This window comes from Bactrocera dorsalis, chromosome 5, assembly GCF_023373825.1.
Source record: "Bactrocera dorsalis isolate Fly_Bdor chromosome 5, ASM2337382v1, whole genome shotgun sequence".
NCBI classification, from domain to species: Eukaryota; Metazoa; Arthropoda; class Insecta; order Diptera; family Tephritidae; genus Bactrocera; species Bactrocera dorsalis.
The window spans coordinates 52706542-52729283 of NC_064307.1; the positions used below are offsets into that span (position 1 = coordinate 52706542).

The 22742-nt window shown below is 34.5% G+C and overlaps 3 protein-coding genes across 6 annotated transcripts; 1 reads left to right on the plus strand and 2 right to left on the minus strand.

Moving 5' to 3' along the window:
* Positions 1 to 1137: 1137 nt before the first annotated feature.
* LOC105225234 (guanine nucleotide-binding protein subunit beta-2) lies at positions 1138 to 3009 on the plus strand. The gene is made up of 7 exons (XM_011203608.4): positions 1138 to 1400; positions 1568 to 1783; positions 1862 to 2091; positions 2150 to 2351; positions 2406 to 2535; positions 2606 to 2692; positions 2759 to 3009. Exons 1-7 carry the CDS (start codon positions 1332 to 1334, stop codon positions 2863 to 2865), a joined length of 1041 nt encoding a protein of 346 aa, XP_011201910.1. The 5' UTR covers positions 1138 to 1331; the 3' UTR covers positions 2866 to 3009.
* LOC105225233 (ER membrane protein complex subunit 8/9 homolog) lies at positions 2998 to 4031 on the minus strand. Its single transcript, XM_011203607.3, has 2 exons — positions 3723 to 4031; positions 2998 to 3593 (listed from the first exon to the last, which is right to left on the minus strand). Exons 1-2 carry the CDS (start codon positions 3918 to 3920, stop codon positions 3183 to 3185), a joined length of 609 nt encoding a protein of 202 aa, XP_011201909.1. The 5' UTR covers positions 3921 to 4031; the 3' UTR covers positions 2998 to 3182.
* A 1603-nt stretch (positions 4032 to 5634) lies between these two features.
* On the minus strand, positions 5635 to 15166 carry LOC105225231 (hypothetical protein). Of its 4 annotated transcripts, none has more exons than XM_011203603.4 (6): positions 15023 to 15166; positions 14867 to 14947; positions 9372 to 9492; positions 9023 to 9153; positions 7144 to 7293; positions 5635 to 7075 (listed from the first exon to the last, which is right to left on the minus strand). In XM_011203603.4, exons 2-6 carry the CDS (start codon positions 14916 to 14918, stop codon positions 5925 to 5927), a joined length of 1605 nt encoding a protein of 534 aa, XP_011201905.1. In that variant the 5' UTR covers positions 14919 to 14947; positions 15023 to 15166; the 3' UTR covers positions 5635 to 5924. The 4 variants fall into 4 exon arrangements, with proteins under 4 accessions (XP_011201905.1, XP_011201907.1, XP_011201908.1 ...); XM_011203605.4 differs by lacking the exon at positions 9023 to 9153 and adding an exon at positions 7940 to 8052 and having other exon boundaries at positions 15023 to 15165; XM_011203606.4 differs by lacking the exon at positions 9023 to 9153 and adding an exon at positions 7940 to 8052 and having other exon boundaries at positions 14867 to 14967; positions 15023 to 15092.
* Positions 15167 to 22742: the final 7576 nt, after the last annotated feature.

A 22742-nucleotide genomic window follows, 5' to 3' on the forward strand; every position in this document is an offset into this window, starting at 1 on the left:
CTGCCACCTAATACTTATAAAAGCTTATACGAATTGTAGTTGTTTTAATTTATACGACGAGTTGTGAGTTCAATAAGTTATCGTTTTTTTTTAGCAAGATTAATAAGCCAAAAAAGTACAGAAATAAATAATACTGTTCTGAACAAAGAAACAAGTTACAAAAAATTCACGGTTAAAACAAAATTCCGTTCGAAAATATATACCAATACACATGCACACTTTTAAATCTTATGGATGGTGGAGCCTTCGTTAACTTTATTATGAATACACCGCCCAACCTAACCGTTTTATGTAAGATTTCACGTTTATTGTAAAGTTAAGGTCTGGTATTATTAATAAAATTAAAAATTATTTTTGGAAATGATCAATCCTTTTCAAAGTGCTGTTGTAGCGGTACAAAACATTAAACTGTTTGATCAGTTTAAATTGTTCGTTCCGGTTCCTGTCATATATACCTGTCGTGGGTTCACACATGAGAAATATTTTTTAATGAGTATCCAATATCCTCTTCTGTATTTAAAAAAAATCGATTAGGATAAAATTATTGGAAATTTTCTTAATTCTTATGGATGAAATAACATTTCGATTTTCATTGTTGACAAGGAATGTGGTTAATTTAATTAATTTGCTTACATTTTTATAGAATAATTTCAACACATTGTTATGTTTAGAATTATATTTTTAAGTCTAGTTGTTATATGGTCACTTACGACGCGACTGAAATTTTCCCAAAACATATCCACATATGTACATACATACACACATATGTTTTTTTACACGGTTGAAGCACTTGTTTGCTCATTTTGCTTCAACTTCCGTCTTTCACAACAGGAAATGCTAGACCGTCACACCTCCTGTTATGAGGTGGATAACATAATTTACTTCCTGCGTTTTACTTTAATGCTGCAAACATAAGAATTACCATTGAATGCGTTATTTAAAAGTTTTAAGAAAAACAGTGCTTAATGTCGTTTCTTCTACTTTCCGATGGTGGTCATGAGAAAAGTACCTTTCGATTTCGGTTTGCGCATGCACTCTCGCCCTATATTTCCCACTAAAATTTCAATCCAATTAGTTAATTGCATTAATGTTTTGCTTTTTTATAACGGCGCATTATCATAACAGTGAAAATTTTCAAAAACTTTTCGTAGAACAGTTGGCATGCAGACGTTGACTTTGAATAGGTAGTGGCGGTCAGTAAAGAGTGTTAGTGTAAACAAGTTTATTTCATTGTAAATTTTATTAAATACATTAATTAAGAATACCAAACAAAAAAAAAATAATAATAATAAAAGTTAAAACAAATAAAACAAAAAATTAAATAACTCAAAATGCCTAAAATTGATCCTGAAACTCAAAAACTTCACGATGAGATTAATGGAATGATTCAAAAGTTCAAGGTAGGCCTTGAAGTTAAACAAATTAACGCACAATGAACATATTAAATAATTTGTTAAAGCATTATATTGCAAAAAGTATTATTTATTATAATTTTACATATAAATTTATATACACGGTGTGTATTAATTAAATAAAGAAGCGAACTAATTACATTTACTTTCTCTAGGACGATCAAAAGGCCAAAGCTGACTGTACATGGCAGGAAAAATGTGGCGATATGGGTGATGTACCTAAATTACGACTTAGTTCGAAGAAGATTCTGAAGGGTCACATAAACAAAGTCAATTCTGTGCACTTTGCTGGCGATTCTAGACACTGTGTCACTGGTTCGTTGGATGGAAAACTAATTATATGGGATACGTGGACGGCAAACAAAGTTCAGGTACAAAGTACAATTTCTTAATTACTTACATTTTGTTAATTTTTTGAAATCCATTTATTGGGTATTTTGTTTTCCTAGGTTATTCCTTTGCGTTCGGCATGGGTTATGACAGTCGCTTTTTCTCCATCGGGCAACTTTGTCGCTTGTGGTGGTATGGATAATCAGTGCACAGTTTATGATGTAAATAATCGAGATGCTTCGGGCGTCGCCAAAATGACACGAGAACTTTTGGGTTACGAGGGTTTTTTGAGTTCATGTCGATTCTTAGATGACGGACATTTAATAACGGGCTCGGGTGATATGAAAATGTAATATAATTGATTGCAATTAAAGACGGCTCGGGGTATAAAACTCAAATATTTGCAGTTGTCATTGGGACTTGGAGAAGGGTGTGAAAACAATGGATTTTAATGGACATGCTGGTGATATTGCTGGTTTAAGTCTTTCGCCCGACATGAAGACGTATATAACAGGTTCAGTAGATAAGACAGCCAAACTGTGGGATGTACGTGAAGATACATACAAGCAGATGTTCTTCGGTCACGAAATGGACGTAAATTCTGTCTGCGTAAGTAATATTTTTATATATCATACAAAGTTCACTCATTATATTCACTTATAGTATCATCCAAGTGGTTTTGGGTTCGCCTCTTGCTCTGAGGACCAAACAGCGCGTCTTTATGATATACGATCTGATCAGCAAATAGCTCAATACGAGCCACCGCAGAAAAACACAGGCTTCACTTCGTGCGGTATATGAAGAATTTTTCTTGTTTTTACCTTAAGGTGTTTTTTTTATAAATATGTTTAATGTTTGTATAGCTCTATCAACCAGTGGTCGCTATTTGATGTGTTCTGGAATTGAGGGAAATATTCATGCTTGGGATACAGTTAAAGTTTCACACAATGGTAAATTACGCCATTGAACGCCGTTAAAAATATGATTAAATAATATTTATATTTAATCATTTCCAGCAATGCTACAAGGCCATGAAAATCGCATCACATGCATTGGACTCTCACCGAATGGCATGTGCCTTGCATCTACTAGCTGGGATCAGCAAGTGCGCCTTTGGCTTTAAATTCGATTTATTAACGGAATTTTTACTCAAGCGGAATGTATTCGTAAGGCAGACCTGTGCAAATTTTTCAAACTAAAATGTAAATGCTCAGAAAATAGCTAAAATTTAAAATAAATACTATAGAAAAGCGCGTTTATCATGTAATTATGTATGTATTATTTATTTCTTTAGCTAGGTTCCATAGATATTTTAATATTTTCATCAAAATACTATCAAACAAATACGTTTAAACAGAAATGCATAGAGACTTTATACCAAAATTGCACGCTACAATTAGACACCTTGACCCCCATTCAATTTAATACCTCTTTATAGAACTAGTACATGGCCATAAGCTGCTTCAAGTCCCGGTTATAGTGTTGATTCGTCCAATCGTTCGCTGGATTATCTAAATGATTATCGAAGTCCACCACTTCACGCATAGCTCCACGCTGTAACAACTCTGATACCGTTTGTAGTGTTATTTTCTGCTGAGCGATTGTGTAGTTAGCTTTTGACCAACGTGCAGACTCTCCGCTACTACTAAATACTTTTAGTGCTGCTTGTGTATGATTCAAGCGCATTAACTTATTGTCTACTACTACGAAGCAAGCATTTTTGTTAGTTTCAAGAATTTTTTCACCGATTTTCGCCGCGGGTGCCTTTTCCACGCTGCTGTCATACAGGTTCTCTGGAGCTACATAGTAGCCGGCTACAATCAAATTTTCGCGCTCGGCGAATGCATCAACCTTTGCAACAAAGAAAAAGGAGCGTATAAATAATATAATCATGGGAAGAAGCAGGTGTTCTTAAACTTGAAATAGAACAATATATCTCAATCAAAGTCTCGTAAGTTATATTTCACACTAATTGTATACCTGTGTAAGCGCAATCTCTGCCATTGGTGTAACATAGAGACATTGATGGAAAAGTGGTATCGCGTCAACTATTTGCACTGTGTTGCCTTTCGGTGACTTCTCACTTAATAGAACTCCATTAACGGCCAAGTGTGGATATTTGGCAGCATGGAAAATTATTTTGGCATAAGCACGTTCATTGAATTGATAGTCAGTCATATTGCTACAAAGTGAGCGATTATATTTATTTCAACAAAAGCGAAAAACACAGAATAGTCGAGGAAAAACACGTACGAATTCTCTAGTGGGAAAGTCAGCTAATAAAATAAATTAATGCTGTCAAATCCAGCTGTCACGGCTTCGAAATGCGTTTGGCAAAATAAGTAATTAAACGCTTTATTGTGAACGTGTCAAAGCAGCGTTGCCAGATAGTTTGATAACCAAAACGGTGAATTAAATATTTTTCCCCCAACATTGTCACCACAGTTATTTAACAGTAAATTTAAGAAATTTGAAATATAACTAGTGCCATCCTGGTTTATTAAGTTTTATATCTCCGATCTTTTCGCTTCCACTAAATCCACAGAGGTCATATTCACTAAACTGACCAAAGAGAACAGATTAATTAAGATTCCGACTGTTAATAATCCTATAAATTTAGGTGTCACTTTTGACAGTCTGTGCTTCTTCACTCCTTATACGACCGCGATTATCGCCCAAGTACAGAGCCAGAACAAAATCCTCAAGTCGGTAGCTGGCATATGGGGAAAGGACAAAAAAACGTTCTTGCAAACTACAAGGCAGGCAGAGGTCATTCCTCAACCACCCATTTCAGACGAAGAGCTCCAGTTGTCGCGAGAAACGACAGTCACCTTTGCGCAGTTTCGTTCTGGATACTGTAGCAGGTAATACTCCCATTTATCCAGAATAAGTCCCGACATATCCAATATATGTATGCCCTGCGTCCACTAATCATTAACTAATCCTTAGCACAACATTAGGTTTCCGTACTCGTATATTGAGTTAGTTATGAGTTGCCTTGTTCACCATAATATCAATTCCGACGTAGTTTGGTCCGAAACATGTTTAAGCTTTCATTACACTCAAAGCCGAAAGTACTAAGAAGATCCGGTTTACGATTAGAGAAATTCTGCTTAACTAAACCAAATTCTATTCGACTTGAATAAGGTAGAACCGAGTTTTGTGGTATAAAACTATCGGCAATGGCTTTCGATGTTTCGGTTGCTGGTTACTTTGGTTGCTAGTGGGTGTGTCTTCGTGAAACGGGCAGTTTTCGTAGCTGGCTGTTATTAAATTAAACATATGGCTCAAGGAATTTTAAAAATAAAAATCAAATTTTAATTTCTTTAGGAATTTTATTTTGCTTTAAAACAATTAAATTTTTTCAGAGAAAAATTCATTTTCATGTATTCCTTAGTTAAAATACTAACATAATTAAAAACGAATATAAACTGTTGTGATATATTTGGCGTTTTTCTTGAAGAGAAAACACAGTAAAAGGAAAATGTAAAAGTGGAAAGCGGAGAAGAAGAGAGTTCATAAAAGTGGTGAAAAATAAAAATATATCACTTTGTACAGGAAATATTTTACATTAGAAAGATCATAAGAATAGGAGGAGGAAATAGAGGAATAGAACATGTACAAGAAAGCATACAAGTTTATCAAAAGAAAAATGAAGATAAATAAATAAAATGTAAAGGAAATAGTTAAAAGATAGAAGTAGATATGTCAGATATTTGAAGAACATAAGAATAGTTGTGGAAGGATTGTGTGAAGTTGAAGAGAAAGTGTCATAGAGCTTTTAGTTTAAACTAGCAAAGACTTCAAGTAATCGTTAGGTGAAGAGGTTTAAGAATAAAAGTCGGAAATGATTTTTAGAAAAAGGAGAGGAAGATAGTAAAAGGCAAGGTAATTATTTTACAGTTATGAGTATTTTCCACGGTAACAAAGTTTCGTTTAACATTTCGAAGAAATAATTACACTTTAAATTTAGTTTTTTGTTTAATAGATCAGACTCTCGGTGGAACTTCTACGAGTTGCAAATTATTAAGTTACAAATAAAGGTAATAAAGTATAATTTGTATAAAACTCCTTCCGGTCTTAAGTATAAATTACTACAATTTTTCTTCCTTCTGCTTTCTAGATTTTGTGTGTGTGTATGTGAGTAATGTGTGTGTATTCTTTTCTAATCTACTAACGAACTTAAACTGAGAAACCATCGCCTGTGGGATCCAAGATCCATGGATAGTTGTTGGGGCACTCCATACAGGTGAAGAGACGTAGAGTCTCTCCAGGCAGCTCTCTCGTCGTCAGTGGACACGCGTTGGGCAACGAACAGTAGGGTTGACCCTTAACATCACACTTCTCTTTCCATTCCTGGAAATCGCGCAGTGAATTGAGTTCAGTTGGATTCTGCATCCATTGGATAACTTGCAGATTGGTAACGAAGAATACGTCATTACGTGTCAGCATCTCTTCGATGAATTTAATAAGCTCATCACGGTACTCCTTCTTAGATTTAAGCCACGAAGCATGGAAGTGCAGACCCAATGGAGCACGGTTGCTATTGTAGTGACGGTTGAAATTGTGACGCAATAGACGTGCGAATTGATCGCCGGAGGCGACGTTTGAGCACGAGTCCACCATGTGACAACCGGGCAGCGACTCGTCGAAGGTCGGGTCATCACGACGATCCAATTCGTTCATGACCATTTCCCACACTGGGTGGCTACGCGATGGGCAGTTATGTGCGTTACCGTTACATTTGTGTGGCATGCGGAAGTACAGTGTGTAAGGCCAGATGGGCACACGTCCCAATGAGGCGGTGATTGAGGCATCATACACGAAGAATTGATCAGCCATCATCTCGAATTGTTTGTTGCCACCGACACGCAAGTAAGGGGCACGCATACCAATAATCGAACCATCAGTAATATTCGCAAAACGTTCGATAATCAAACGAGCGCCAGCCATTTCGGCGAGCCAATCATCGTACGAACCGCTGCTCCAGTAGTTTGGATCATCTTTGTGTGTCAATGAGAAGACCGAGATCTCGTGACCGCGACGGTGTAAATCTTGCACAGCCGAATAATTGGTATACTTGTGTGAAACGAAGAAGGTACCCTTGATCGAGCAGCCATTTGGATTCTGACGTTGACCATTGAAAATGTCTTCGTACAAATCGATATTATCCACATTGACAGCTCCGTTAAAGGTGATGGTTATCATTTGTGGCACCTGTGTGGGCTCTATGGCGCCAGGTATGCGCGTACCATCGGCCGAGCAGAAACAATCGGGCAAGGCGCATTGTGTGGGGTCGCACTCGGGTGCGCGATTTGGATCGTCATCAACGGCTGTGCGGAGAAAATAAAAACAGAATTGGTTTATGTTCCACATTGCAGTAAAAGATGTCACTACTTACAGCAGGCATTCTCGTCGGACTCATCTTTGCAGTCAGGTTTGCCGTTACAGAACAATTCCTTGTCAAGACACTCGCCATCACCGCAGGATAGTTTACCCTCTGGGCAGATGGGCTCATCAGTCTTCAATATGGGCTTAACCTTACGTGGTTCTAATTCGTGTAAATATGCAAAAGAACGTGTTAATTTATGGGAAGAAATAAATAACGGCAGTAAAAAACACATTGTCAGTTAGTGGATAATTGAAGAATTATATACAAAAGTATGCATAGAAAAGTGGTAGAGTTTGTGTGGTGTGTGATCATTAAAAAAACAAAAGTATGTAATCCGAATTGTTTGTTAGTATTTTATGTGCAACAACACCAAAACCAAAGTTCCAAAATTTTAACAGAAACCTCCATTTTTAAGCAACACAGTTTTTTCGCATTTTCTCAATTAAATTCGGGCAATTAAATATGTATAAGCTGCGGTGGTAGGCGTGATTTTCAGTATCCAGTTTCCATTGTGCCATTTCATAAAGCCAGTAAAAGGTTATATTGTATTTTTTATTTTAGAAATTATGTACAAAGTCATCGACACTTTCAAGTTGCTAAGAAAATGGCACAATGTAAACGTCGCCTTATGCTGCCAATCAAGCGCCTTTCAACCGTTCAACCGGAAACTTTCAAAACTAACGCTACGCACATAACTATGTGTACAGTGATGGCAAAAGTTATTACGTCTACTTTATTTACATTTATTGTAGTTAGCAAAAAAATGGCGCATATTGCTTTGTGTATTGGAATTTAAGACACTTACTCTCTTTTTCATCGCAGTTAGTTACTTTTGCTTTCCAGTCACAGGTTTGTTTTAAAATATCGAAGGCCAAGCCGGAGGGGCACTGAATTTCTTTCAAACCCGATTTTGTACATCTAAGGGAACACAAACAGATTGCAAATAGTGTCCATTGTTAAGACTTGGTGAGTTCAATTACTTAGTTTTACCGTTAAAAATAATGTTTGAATAATAATTTTTTTTTTACTAAAACTTTTTACTTAATCCTTGTATAAAATTAAGTGAATAAAATAATACAGGGTACGTCGATAATATATATATATATATTTTTTTTTTCGAAAAGTACGCAGAACTTTGGTTTTTCGACAGAATTTTTGACATTTCATTTTGCGTTATTATTTTTAAGAATGTATGCTAAAGAGGAAGAATGTATACAAAAAGGACTCGCACACTTATGGAAAATAAAGAAAACAAAGATTTGGTTAGTTACATGTAAGGAGAAATAACGAAAAACGATCGCAAACGAAAATTAAATACAAAAACATAGTAAACAAGACAGCCAACATGAAATTATACATAATACGAGCATACACTGTCACTTGTGACAGCTGCACTGACAGTTAGAAGTGAGCCAGAGAGCGACAAAAATCACCATTAGGAAATTAGCAACAAAGAGGCCAATAAATCAACCAATATCGAATTGTAAAAAATTTCAAAAATTTTCAAAACTCGACATTACTTTCTTTAATGCCACAGAAGCTGTCCGAGCACACAGTATGAAGATTTGAAACAGAAAAAATTCATATTAAACGGTTACAATGTATGTATGTACTATATATGTATATAAGTATATGAATTGAAATTTGGTTTGATTTTGAATGCCAATATGTTGTGGTATTTAGCAATAAATGTTTTTGCACATTTCTCATTTTCGTTCGTGCAGTGTTTGCTAACTAAGTAGTAATACGAATAGTATATATGGAAATTGAGGGCAACGATTTTTTTATTTTTATTTTTTCTTTCACACCAAACAGAAACAACAAAAACAAACAGAAAAACAATGACGTCACTGAACTTTTCAGGCCGGACCATAAATGGTCGACTTACTCTCAATTTGATCACAATTCTTGACATTCGATTTCCAATCGCACGTCTGTCGTGTGATATCGAACGCCAGGCCGCCGGCGCATTTAATGTTGGCTAGGCGCGTATTGCCGTTTTCGCCGGCATTGTCACATCTTCAATTTGCAAAGAAAATGTTGGCATTAATACGGTATTAAAATACTTAGCATAAACTATATTTCTAATACTAAACTTTCGTGAAACAATTTTTTTTTTTTTAATTTTCGACCTCTAATTTTCGACTTTTTAACTTTAATTAATTTTTTTTTGTATACATATATTTAATAATTTCTATTTAAAATTTAATTAGCTGCATTAAATGCTTATAACATACCTGTAAACTTCACGACAGTCGCCGTCGGTATCTAGACGGAAGTACTCGTCAGCGGGTCTGTCGGCGCACACCTCTTCAACATCGACGCCTTCGAGTTTGTCTCTGGAATCTTGACATGTTGCTAAATAATGCAAAAAGAACGGTAATAATTATTTTAAATTGTTTGTGTATTTCAAATGTTTTGTTTTTATGTTTATGTATTTCGCTGCATTAGTTTATAAAATGTCTAAAATTAGTTTATAAAATAACCAACTTATTCCAGTGTGAGAGCGCCTCAAAATAAATAATTGTAACCAGATCGGGCAAAATAATAATTTTTGGGCTTTTAAATTAAAACACCCAATATATTTTACAATTAAAAATTATTTTATATTGGACTTCTAATATACCGCGAAAAAATATAAATGTTTTTTTTATGATTTTATGGTATATTAAAACAACTGACTTTTGAACTTTCAATACTTAATAAGGTGAATTAAGCTTGCTAGTTCTCAATTAATAAATGTTTTTAATCATTGGTAATTGAAAATTAATATTACTATGCATCACATTGCAAAACGTTTCATGAAATATATTTAAATTTCGCATTTTCTTTAGTTTTCATTGTTTTACATTTTTTATTAACGGCGGCAACAAATCGCTCCGTTTACATATCTGGCCATCGCTCGTTTCCAATTTGTAAATGTCAAAACCTCTTGAACTCTGTTAACTGTCAAACTTCAAGAGGTTTGGGCATTTAGCAATTGGAAACGAGGGGTCGCCAGATTGAAATCTTACTAAAAAAATATATATAAAAGGAAGGATTTGTTCCATCTTTTAAGACCACTAATAAAAAATGTTAAATTAAAATATATCTCCGTATCTCTCTTTATTACAACTTAAATACTAAAACAACTCAAGCAACTTGGTTTCAAAAAGTTCAAAATGAAATTATGAGCAATATACAAGATGCGTTTCAGAGTAAACAGGAAAATCAGAACAAATGGTTCTTTCGGCAAAACCAATTTATTTTATTCAAAATAGTTTTGGTCAAATAATCGTCCTTCGAATGGTGGATTCTGAGCAATTTTTGGTCGTCAGTCAATTTGTGCGGAACAAACCGTGCACACACCTTTCGTAAGCCCAAATGTTCGGTCAAAATGCGATAAATCGATGTTTTGGAGATGTTCAATTCCATTTCCGTGAATTTCAATGATGATTTCGGCTGATTTTTGATAAATTCACGCACAGTTTCGGCCGAATTTCCGGTGATCACGGTTTTTGATTGGCCCACATGCTGATCGTCATTTATGTCCTCACGAGCACTTTGAAAACGTAGAAACCAATCGTGCACTCTAATACGAGATAGGCAATCATCAAGTTAATGTTTGCTCTTTGTTCGAAGCTCATTTTCGCACCGATAACACAAACATACTGACACTTAAAACGCAATTCACTTCCAATCGGTGAAATGTCATGAAATTCTTACTGAACAGTTGATAAAGATAGTAGATTCTAACGCACCAATCGACATATAGATGGCGCCACCAGGGGCCCTAGATTAAAAAAGTCCTGTTTACTTTGGAACACATCTTGTAATAGATTTTGACATTAATATGCATTAAGTACAGGAATTTGTTTTAACGTCAAATTGCAAACTCTACCACCGGTAAGTTTTTTTAAGTTATCACTTTCCGACAATTATGGTCTAACATTCAAAAAAACATACATACATATAATACAATATCAAATGACATTTTCAAATTAGATTTTATTATTTTCTATTTTCTACTGAGAGGAATTGAAGTTGGCTCTGAAAACTACTTTTCCATAAAAAAAACTTGTGTTAACATTCATGCTTAGTGCAAATTAGCATATTTGTAGCTCCCTACATTAAATCACTATAAATTTAATGGGTTTAATAGCCAATTTTATAATTCCTCAAATGAAATCGAAAGAAGAAATGCTCTTAGCCATTGCAAACTGGTAACGCTGGGTGCGCATGCTACATACGGAGATAAACAACAAAGTTGGTGAAGAGAAAATCAAAAAAAAAAATTAGTGCCATGAAACCGGTTACGGCGCGGTTGTAATTGCAACCGCAAAACGCGTATCTATTGATGGTCATAAAAAGTAAAAGTTATGCGGCTGTGGCTGCGAGCTTAAGCATTGTTGCTGCCACACAATGAAAAGTAAAAAACTAATGAAAACACAAGAAAACCAACAAACTTGTTTCACAGATTACGAACGTATTGCATAAACGCGATTATCAAATGGAACAAAAAATTAACACACACAGCTTCATATACAAAAGAAAAGTAAAAAAATGTATGCTTTTTTAGGTGGCATCATCTTTCATGATTATGTAAATATTGAATATCAGCGCAAGCGAATTAAGTTATTATGGAGGCAGCTAATCAAAATCAGGCCTAAGCCGCTTGTCTATATCGTAACTTATAGTAATCTTGAAATTCACAAACAAATAATGTTTTTATTTACATATGTATATGTATGTAAGTATATACCATATGGCTGTTTGCTAATGAATTCGCTGAGTTGTTGAAATAAACTGGTAATTCATCGATTCTGCTATAACTGGCCTTAATTATATCTAATTGGTAATGCATACGCCGGGCGCCCAGCTACTTTGCATAATATTTACATTTTTAAAAAGACCTGTAATCATTAATTATAGTACTAATATATCCCATTCGAAATTTTGTGTAATCGTTTAACTGGTTGTGGTAAAACCATTTATTGTTACCTCTAATAAGGTCTTTAAATTTAACGTAAATGCATTTTTATGCAAGTAATTAATATTAATTATAATTTTTTTAAATATTCATATATAAATACATATATTTATAAGCATACGCAATAGAATAAATTCTTTTGTATTGAAAACACTTATAAATATTAAAAATTTAAATAATAAAAAAACCACAGTTATCTCCACATAAGTTAGAATTATATTTTTCATCCAATTCTATTTGCAGAAAATAATTTAAATGAATTTGTTTCTAGCAAATCATCTACAATTGAAGGGTGTAATTTAAAGTGCTTTATATTGAAAAGAAAGGCCCCCTTTCATATCTATTTATTATACCTTGAACAAGGTATATTAAGGTTGTCACAAAGTTTGTAAAACCTGTATCTTCACGAAATTTGACATGGATTACTGTTTAAGGCAACAATATAATCTTCGAAAACATTGTTAAGATCGGATTACTATACCATATAGTTGCCATACAAACTGGACATATAGTTACTAAAAAAAATGTACCTGTGAAGGGTATATTAGTTTCGATGTAGTCGAAGTTAACGCTTTTTCTTGTGTTTTTTTATAACTCTAGAATTGCTAGCTCACATCTCTCTATTCAAGAAGCTAAAAAATACCTAGCAACGAAACTCGTTTATTTTCGGTTAAACTTTACTTTAGTCAATGGCTTTCTGGCAACCCTACAATATTAGAACTTCGTTTATAATTGCTTTGAGTTACATTTTAACGGCATACAAACGCTTGCTTCTAAATATATAACTTCGATTTCTTCATATGAATATTTTATGCTAATCAGTTGCTTAACTTCGTGAAATACCAAGCAACCATCGCTGTTCTGCTGAACGCACTCAATCGCATGCACTAACTGTGTTGAATTGCTTGCAACACCCACGTCCACATCTATGTATATGCTCATATTTAAGGTGCAGCAGTTACACGACATGCTTTATTTTTGTTTCTATTTGCGTCGCTCAAGTGCCCAAAGGCCAAGTAAAAGGTTTAAAACGGGACCTTTCGTGAGCGGCCGCACCTTCGGAAACTTAACGGACAAAGTACTGTATGTTTATATATGTGTGTAAGTATGCATGTGAGTGCAGTAAAATGGTGCCAGAAATGCAAGCAAACTTGCTGTGCATATTGGCATCTTGAAGACACCGCTCGAGACATTGCATGTCTTTAATGATTTATTAATTGTTCGTGAGCTTGTTAGCTCGCCGAGGTGTTTGCTGATGTGTGCTAACTCGCCTACATTTTGTTGTTGTTGTGTGTTTATTTAAATTGATATTGGCAAATGCTAAATCAATGCGACTTTTGCCATTTTCAAATGCAGGCGCTTGGATTCAAATGTCGGTAGGCAAGTGTGTGTATGTGTGTGGGGATGTAGACGGGTTTGAATGAGTTTAGCCTTTAGTTGTCAACCTTGATTTTATCTAAGCAAGAATATGATGGACAGCGACATTATAGGAAACCAGTTTGTGGACAATAATTAGTGCAATTTTATATGTTTTCTTCTTCTTCTTGAGTGTCTGATTGAGTACAGTAGATTTTCGTTTAAAAGTTATGGTCAGCTGATGGCTTTGATTCTGCCTCATCGTGTAACTCGGCACCGGGTTGGTCTGCTCATTACATTGAATAATCTAAAATAATATTTTCTGGTTGAATGAGTTACAGTTTACTTTTAGCTAGATTTCTATTAATGAATTTTTGTCTACAAACCGTCGATACCCGATGATAAAACATTGGGAAATCTCATTATATGATCAAAAGGCCTCTAACTGGTGAGAAATATGAAGTGATATGTACGAACGTCGCCGAGGGGAAAGCGAGGTTGCACATTTAAAAGTGGTATTTAGCTCTTGATTTTTTACTATTTTTTGGAAAATATTACCTACAATTTTTTTGAAACCCTCAAAAAAATGTAAAAAAATAATGTGTGAAAATACATAACTTTCTACTTTGGTAGAAAAATTGATTTGAAAAAATATTTTAAATTAATATCAAAAACAAATTCTAAGGTTTTGTTAATTCTTAAAAACTAAAAATTAATAGAAGAATTGAAATTAATTAAAAATAAAATCCGAAACTAACAAATATTAGCTTTTAAAATTGAGTTATTGACAAATATATAGTATTTTCTACAATACTTAAAATAAACTTCAGCATGTTAAAAAGTTAAACGAAAAATATAATTTGAAAAATTTGTAAATATTATTTCAAATTTTTTTTCTTAATTATAAAAGTAAAAGAAGTTTTAAAAATACAATATTAATAGTTTTAATACTTTTTTGGTAACTTTTAAACCATATTTTTTGAAATAAAATTTAAAATATGGAAAAAGTTGTTTGCGTTAATATTTTTTTAATGAACTGTATGTCTATCCACGTTTATAAAACAGGAACATGTACAAATTATGTAACTTAGTGGATATTTGAATGCTTAAACAGGCAACGACATAATTTCCGGTTGAAGTCAAAGATAACAAATATGGAAATTTAGCGATTTCATTATGCACAATATATTTATATGTTTTGTTTAATTTTTATTATTTATTTATATTGTATGTATATATATAGTACAGAAACAAAATACTAAAAAAAAATTACCAAAACTTTTTCTTTGTCTTCTAAAACACTGTTTCACTCTTAAAAATACACTTTTGAATTTAAAATATTAAAATATCTTATAAAACTCAGCAGCGAAATATTATAAATATTTTCTGACTATTTTTTTTACTCACCTAGCGCACAGCACAGCAAAAATATAGAGAAAATTGGCAACACACGCGCCATTTTGCGTATGTGTTTCCACTAAAACTAAACTGAAATTAATGGAAAGGTACTTTCGTTATTTATACAATTTCAATAAGTGCAGGCTGGGAAAAAATGCTATTTACTTTGTTAAAATTTGGTTAAAATCTTTAACGGACAGCTCTCGAGGTTTACACTCGATACACAGCCACGCTTACACTAGGTGTTGGCCACTGGCAACAAGTTCTATTTATTAAGATGGCCAAAACGGTGGGGCAGTGTGGTGGATTTCTTGCAGTGTGCAAGCGGCTGAAGCACAACAAAAGAAAACTTCATTGCAGAGGGGTAAACGAGAGACACTACACTTCGAGAGAACACATGGGCGAATGAGTGCTACAATATGAGCAGGTGACGGATATAAGCAATATTGTTTAAAAATTGCAGAGCAAATGCAGAGATATTGTTTGTTTGTACATTTAATATTTTATTCCTACAATTCTATGCCTTTAAATAAAGTTTTAATAAAAGTAGTGAAAATCTACAAGTTATGTAACACTTTGAAATCAGTTTAATCAAACATTTCCATTTGTGTATTGTTATTTAAGTACACATCATTTACCAAATCCTGTTCAGGCGCTCTTAATTTATATTCACCACACCTGGTATACCCCTTATTGCGCAGACAAACTCACACATGCTCACAATTATATGAGTTGACTAAGCTCTTCGCAAAAAACCCGCAGTAGTTTCTTTAATCATACCACACATTATTCCACTTATTGAAGTTGTAAACAAGTTTACTGATATTTTTGCAAAATATTACGCAGCGCTTAAAATAGCCAACCTTCCTATAGTTACCGTGACTCCGCACGATCAATGCTGCTTTATCGCTATAAAGAGCGCTCTATCTCTCTGGCTCTCTCGCTCGCAAGTGCTTTAAACTTACTCACCACGCTGTTGGCGGGGAAACATGAGTCCAATGCGTTTGTCGCTTCCGTTGAAGTCTTTTGTGGAATGTTGTGGAACCCAAGTTGGTGGCTTTGTAATTTGTAAAAAAGAAAACAAATTTTCAAAAAATTTGAATAAAAAATACTTTCTGTGCAATTGACATTAAATGCCAAAGCAACAGTTTCCAGGTGAAATGTCAGGGGTACATAAGTCGACTCTGAATTTATGTAAATCATGCCATTTAAGGATAGATATGCATATATTTTATAATTAGAAATATCATTTGTAATTTTACAAAATAATAAGTATGTTATCGTATGACCTACCAAACACGGTGTAGGCATGCGTGAAGTTCTGCTAGTTGTCTTGTCACGTTTTCGTTATTACTTGTCTGCTTTCAAATCGTCATTCGATATGTCCGATTATTCGATACCTTTACTTTTTCCAAGTATTCACTTCTCGTAGTTTCAATGCTTCAAAAACTCGATTGATTCAGCACTTGTTTATTTTTTTTTGGTTGTGCAATGAATCATTATTTCGAAAATGTAATGTAAACACGATTTTTTTTATATATTCTCCGTTTTGGTCCGAAGATTTACTCCATGGCCATAAAATGTTTGGTTCTTGCAGGCAAAAAACTGGTTCAAGTAGTTTTTGACGTCCTCCCAGGACGTGTTGCTTCCTCGAGATCCAAAAACCGGAACAAGATTTCGCATATTTTCGTTCGGTTAACACATCTTCTCCGAACATAGTGTGCGTCGAAAATGCTGTTTTCGGTCTTTCATCTTTGCTAGGCTCAAAAAATTTAAGAAAATTGTTTACAAGCCTTACTATATCAGCTATGTAAATATGTGACGGTGAAATGGTTAAGTGTGAAGTTGGCTGCGAAAAAATTCAAAATGAAAAGCTCTTGTCATCAAATGAAATTGTTTAGTGAACGACCCAATAATGAAAATGTTGTTAGATCCCGGCTTGGCAGATAGTTCTTCCAAAAATTATTATTATTAAGGCTAGAAGGTCTTAAAACCCTTTTTATATAAGTGATCACTTATAACACTAGAAAAACAGTAAAAAAAGTCATCAACAAAAAAAAAGTTATAAAAAGTAAGATATTTTATAATAAGCCATAAAATTTTAAAAATTACAAAGACATACGAGGACTTTTTGATAACGATGAATTTTGTAAAGAAAAAATCATATTCAACATGTAACGATTATTTTTTTCAGGAAAAATAATTATTAAACTTGTCTCATAACTGTTACGGTTCCTAGATTTAGTCCCCTGTCCGATATTGCCACAGAAACTTACGAGGGTGTAGTACCGAAATAGAATTTGGAAAAAGTAATATCGGTCTGTGATTTGATTTTTGGTTTTGAAAGAGAATTCGGGTATTCGGTAAATAAGGAACAATAGAAAAAGTACATATAATACTTTCCTTGTCTCTTCATAATTCTAACCTGAAGGAATTGTCTTCAGTAAATTGGTCCTTTCACTTTACCTTTTTGAGCAGGCGGCTCTAATATATTTATGAAGGAATTATATCTTCCTTTGAGTATTTTAGTAGTTCCGTTACTATTAATACCAGTATATATATAGTATATAAATAACAAAGATATTCGATTTTTCCATGTCTGATAATATACCGCTATTCGAAAAGAGCTATTATTTTCGTCTTGTCTGATAAGTTTACATAACTTTTTTATTGAATGAATCATATTGCTTTAAATCGCAGACTGAGCTGACCTGAATGTAAATCATTGGCAAATACTTCCTTAACATAGTTTTCCAGAAGCGGTCATGCACATTCGTGCATGTATACAATATGCATGTCTGGCTGATAAACCTACATGTACACACGTATGTATGTAAGCATGATTGCTCTGTGGTCTGATTGCTACTTTTGCTGTAAACAATCAACAATGACCGTGAAATTATGATTATACTGCTTACCACCCTTTTTTTAAATACCCACCTATAAGCATGCGTACAAAGTAAAAATAAAATAATAATTTTTCTTCAATAATGGTATGATTGCTATTCGTTGCTGAACTTTGTTGGGCTGGGCCGGCCGGGCTCATTACCCTGTAATCAAATTGCGCATGCGCGAGTACGCTTTCAAGCTGCGCTGCAAGATCAAAGTGTTGTGGTGTTGGCTGTTGTGCCGCATGACTGATGAGAATGGAGACATTATTTAACAATTTCTTTTAGATTATGTTTCCTTCACTCACTCTTCACATGAATTTTAATACGATCTTATGTATGTATGTATATAAGTTTAGCATTGGCCGTAAATTTTAGAAGAACGTACCTGCAACGCATCACAAGCAACTATTTCATGGATCGGCATCGCGATTAGGCGCTAACTGCTGCGCGAGTTGTTCTTTTTTGCTCTTGAAAGCCACCTTGAATACTAAATAGTTTTAAATAATGTTTTGCGCTTGCTTCTACTGGATGATTTACTGGTGATAAAATCGTAAGATATTTCTTAGTCGTATAACGTCGCATAGAAGAGATGAATAACTCTATTAACTAGTATACTACGTTCGGAATAAATTCTATTCGGGTTCAATAGAAGTTGCATTTGAAAATTTGCTGAAAAATATATTAGGGCGATTCTCGTGCTCTTGCAAGATTGCAGATTGCAAAAATCCTATACCGAAATATACAAGGGCACGACAGCACCTATTGCAGAATCTAGTGATATATGAACGGCTGATTCAGTCAATTTATTGTAAATGACTATTGTGCATGGCTATTGTGAATTGGCGCACCTTCTGCATTCATTCTTAACAAAAAAACTGTAACTGAAATAGAAATTATAAAAGCACGCAAATAAACATGGGGTTTGGTCTGACATATTTTACAGCAAATAATTTTCTGCGTGTGTTTGTTGTTGTGCCGTTGCACCAAGAGGAAATTTCTTCAATTCGTGCACCGTTAGAGGGTTTTGCAAAGCAAGAGAACGCCCCTATAATATTTACGTATATATAAATATTATTATATAATTACTGTGAGCTTTTAGAATCTTTTTGAATAACTATGATTTTATCTTCACATGGCTGGAACATTCAAGGGTAGCCGGGGCGTATGGTAGACTTTCGTATACAAATTTGTTGATTTGTATACCTAAATGTACATATGTATGTATATATACGAGTATGAATGTATTTTCTTCACAAATTTTCATTTAAATAGGACGGAACTATAACTTAGGTCGATGAATTTCGAATATTAATTTCGGCATGAAAGCCCTAGTTAGTGTGGGACGTGAGGTCACTTAGATCATTTTGGTTTAATATTTGGTTGTCAAAAAAGTCTTGCGGTATTTTCGCTAGTTGGCGCTGAAACAGCGTAGTTCTAGTTTTATTCGTCGCTTCGGGTCATGCTATACCTTTTTGGAAAGCTCATTTCACGCGCTAACAGGTGTTTGATTGATTGTAGTTTCTTTTAAGTCGTTCGTGAGTTATAGCGTCACAAACATGGAGCAAAATAAAGAGAAAATACGGCATATTTTACAGTACTACTACGATTAAGGCAAAAATGCATTTCAAGCCGTCAATAAAATTTGTGCAGTTTATGGACCCGATACAGTTTCCATTTCCACCGCACAACGATGGTTTCAACGTTTTCGTTCTGGTGTAGAGGTGGTCGAAAATGCGCCACGCTCCGGAAGGCCTGTCGTCGAAAATTGCGATAAAATCGCTGAATTGGTCAAAAGAGACCGGTTAGTAGTCATCAAACCGTTATAAACCATTGAAGAAGTTGGAGTCACTAAGAAGTTCGATGTATGGGTGCCACACGAATTGATTTAATAAAAATACCGCAAGACTTTTTTGACAACCCAATATACCCTTAGTATAATATATGGCGGAGTTTAGAGCTTTATATATGTATAACAGGATCGTTGCATGAAACGGTCCACACTCCGAAATTTAAAATTCAAATATTATAATACGGTCGATACCAATATCCGTCTCTCGACCTGATAACTGTGTTATGTTGCTTATGTAAGGTTGTTCAATAAGTTTTGTCGTTCGATAAGAGAGGGCCTTGTTACTAACCCAAATTTTTGTTTTGTTTTGTTGGTATACTCTTCATATGAACGTATGCGAAGTTTCATTTCAATCTGTCAATTCATTCTTTGTTTACAAGTCATTCAGTGTCGCCGTGTCACAGTATTTTTATACTCTCGCAACAAAGTTGCTAAAGAGAGTATTATAGTTTTGTTCACATAACGGTTGTTTGTAAGTCCTAAAACTAAAAGAGTCAGATATAGGGTTATATATACCAAAGTGATCAGGGTGACGAGTAGAGTTGAAATCCGGATGTCTGTCTGTCCGTCCGTTCGTCTGTCCGTCCGTCCGTCCGTGCAAGCTGTAACTTGAGTAAAAATTGAGATATCATGATGAAACTTGGTACACGTATTTCTTGGCTCCATAAGAAGGTCAAGTTCGAAGATAGGAAAAATCGGCCCACTGCCACGCCCGCAAAATGGCGGAAACCGAAAACCTATAAAGTGTCATAACTAAGCCATAAATAAAGATATTAAAGTAAAATTTTGCACAAAGGATCGCATTAGGAAGAGGCATATTTGGACGTAATTTGTTTGGAAAAGTGGGCGTGGCCCCGCCCCCTACTAAGTTTTTTGTACATATCTCGGAAACTACTACAGCTATGTCAACCAAACTCTGTAGAGTCGTTTCCTTTAGGCATTTCCATATACAGTTGAAAAATGGAAGAAATCGGATAATAGCCACGCCCACCTCCCATACAAAGGTTATGTTGAAAATCACTAAAAGTGCGTTAAGCGACTAACAAAAATGTCAGAAACACTAAATTTTACGGAAGAAATGGCAGAAGGAAGCTGCACCCAGGCTTTTTTTAAAAATTGAAAATGGGCGTGGCGTCGCCCACTTATGGACCAAAAACCATATCTCAGGAACTACTCGACCGATTTCAATGAAATTCGGTATATAATATTTTCTTAACACTCTGATAACATGTACGAAATATGGGTGAAATCGGTTGACAACCACGCCTTCTTCCCATATAACGCTATTTTGAAATCCATCTGATGCCTTCTCTGTATAATATACATATATGTACATTAGGAACCAATGATGGTAGCGGAATAAAACTTTACACAAATACGGTATTTGAGCTTGTGGAAAAATTGTCGTGATCGGACTATAGCTTTTCAAGGTCCCTGATATCGAACACGAAGAACACAGTGCCTAACCTAACCTAACCTAATTTTTCACCGAAAATATCGGTAAATCTCTCAGAATTTAATTCTAATTAATTTTACAGCAAAATAAAAAAATATGTAAATGACGTATAATGAAATCTCGATTATCACTTTATCATGCGAGAGTATAAAATGTTCGGTGGCACCCGAACTTAGCCCTTCCTTACTTGTTTACAATAGAATATAGTGCAGTGATAAAATTTTTATTTTTGGAAAGTGTAGCACTAAAAGAAATTCCCGAAGGAATGTCAAAAGTGTATATTGATTGTTCACCTACAATTAGAATAGTAGAAAGATGGGTTGCTGAATTTAAACGTGGTTGTACAAGCCTTGAAGACGATACACGTGAAGGACGTCCAAAAAACGCGTCAACACCTGAAATCAAAGCCAAATTCAGGATAAGGTTTTAGAAGATCGTCGATTGACTGAGACAGATTTAGTAAAAGCTCTACACATCTCATTAGGCAGTGTGAGCCATATTTTAAGTGAGATTTTGGATTTTAGAAAGCTGTGTACACAGTGGATGCCGCATTCGCTAACAATGGAACAAAAACACATTCGAATGGGACTTTATCAGCAACATTTGGAGCGTTTTAAAAATGATAAAGTAGATTTTGGCCTTGGATTCATCATTATGGACGAGACTTGGGTCTATCACCATGATCTTGAATCAAAATAAGAAGCTAAAGATTGGTATGAACCTGGTTGTTCGGTTTCGAAACGAGTTTGTGTCCGGAAATCGGTCAAGAAGGTTATGACATCAGTTTTTTGGGATGTGAGAGGATTTTGGTTTGTGGATTACTTGCAAACTGGTAAAACAATTATTTCTGAATACTGAACCTTTTGGATCAGTTGAAGGAAGAAATCGTTTTTATCAGGACAATGCACCGAGCATTTTGACAATGGCTAAAAACCATAAATTAATGTTGAGATTGTTTGAGCATCTAGTATATTTACCAGATTTGGTCCCAGCGATTCGTAGCAAGCGTTTTTCATCAAATTAAGAGATCTTAAAGGCTGTTGAAACGAAATTGCAGACCTTCCGGATTCTCACTACAGGGATGGGAACCACAGACTGAAGGATCGTTGAAGCAAGTGTATTAATGTTCATGGAGATTATACTGAATAATAAAGTGTATTTTGAATCAAAAAATTGTGTTTTTCTTATCAAGCGACAAAACTTATTGAACAACCTGGCCAGTATTTTGGTATACGGCAATGTTAAATTTATATTATTTTCTCCATTTGCGTACTTAAAAATATTTTCATTTAAATTACCTCCATCATAGTGAATTAATAAAATCTTGTACAAATTTTTGTTGAGCAGACGCTCAAATGAGCTATTGATCTTTGCATACTCACAATGACTGCGATAATGGTAAGCATTTGAAATATACATTCAAAAATTTTATATTCATAATCACATAATCGAGTCATGCATTAAAAGTTCCCAATAAGCATCAAATGTATAAGGTTTTGGTGGAATGAGAGACAATTTCACGAATTTTGACTTTTATTGATTCCTATAAACAATTAAGTGAACTCACGGAAATGTGGTGGGCTTGATTGGGCAATATGTTTGTATTATGCTTATATAATTCATTAAGCTGCGAAGACCAACTGTTTTTCGTTGAATAAGCAAAAGTTTGAAATGCAAACTGAATTTTTT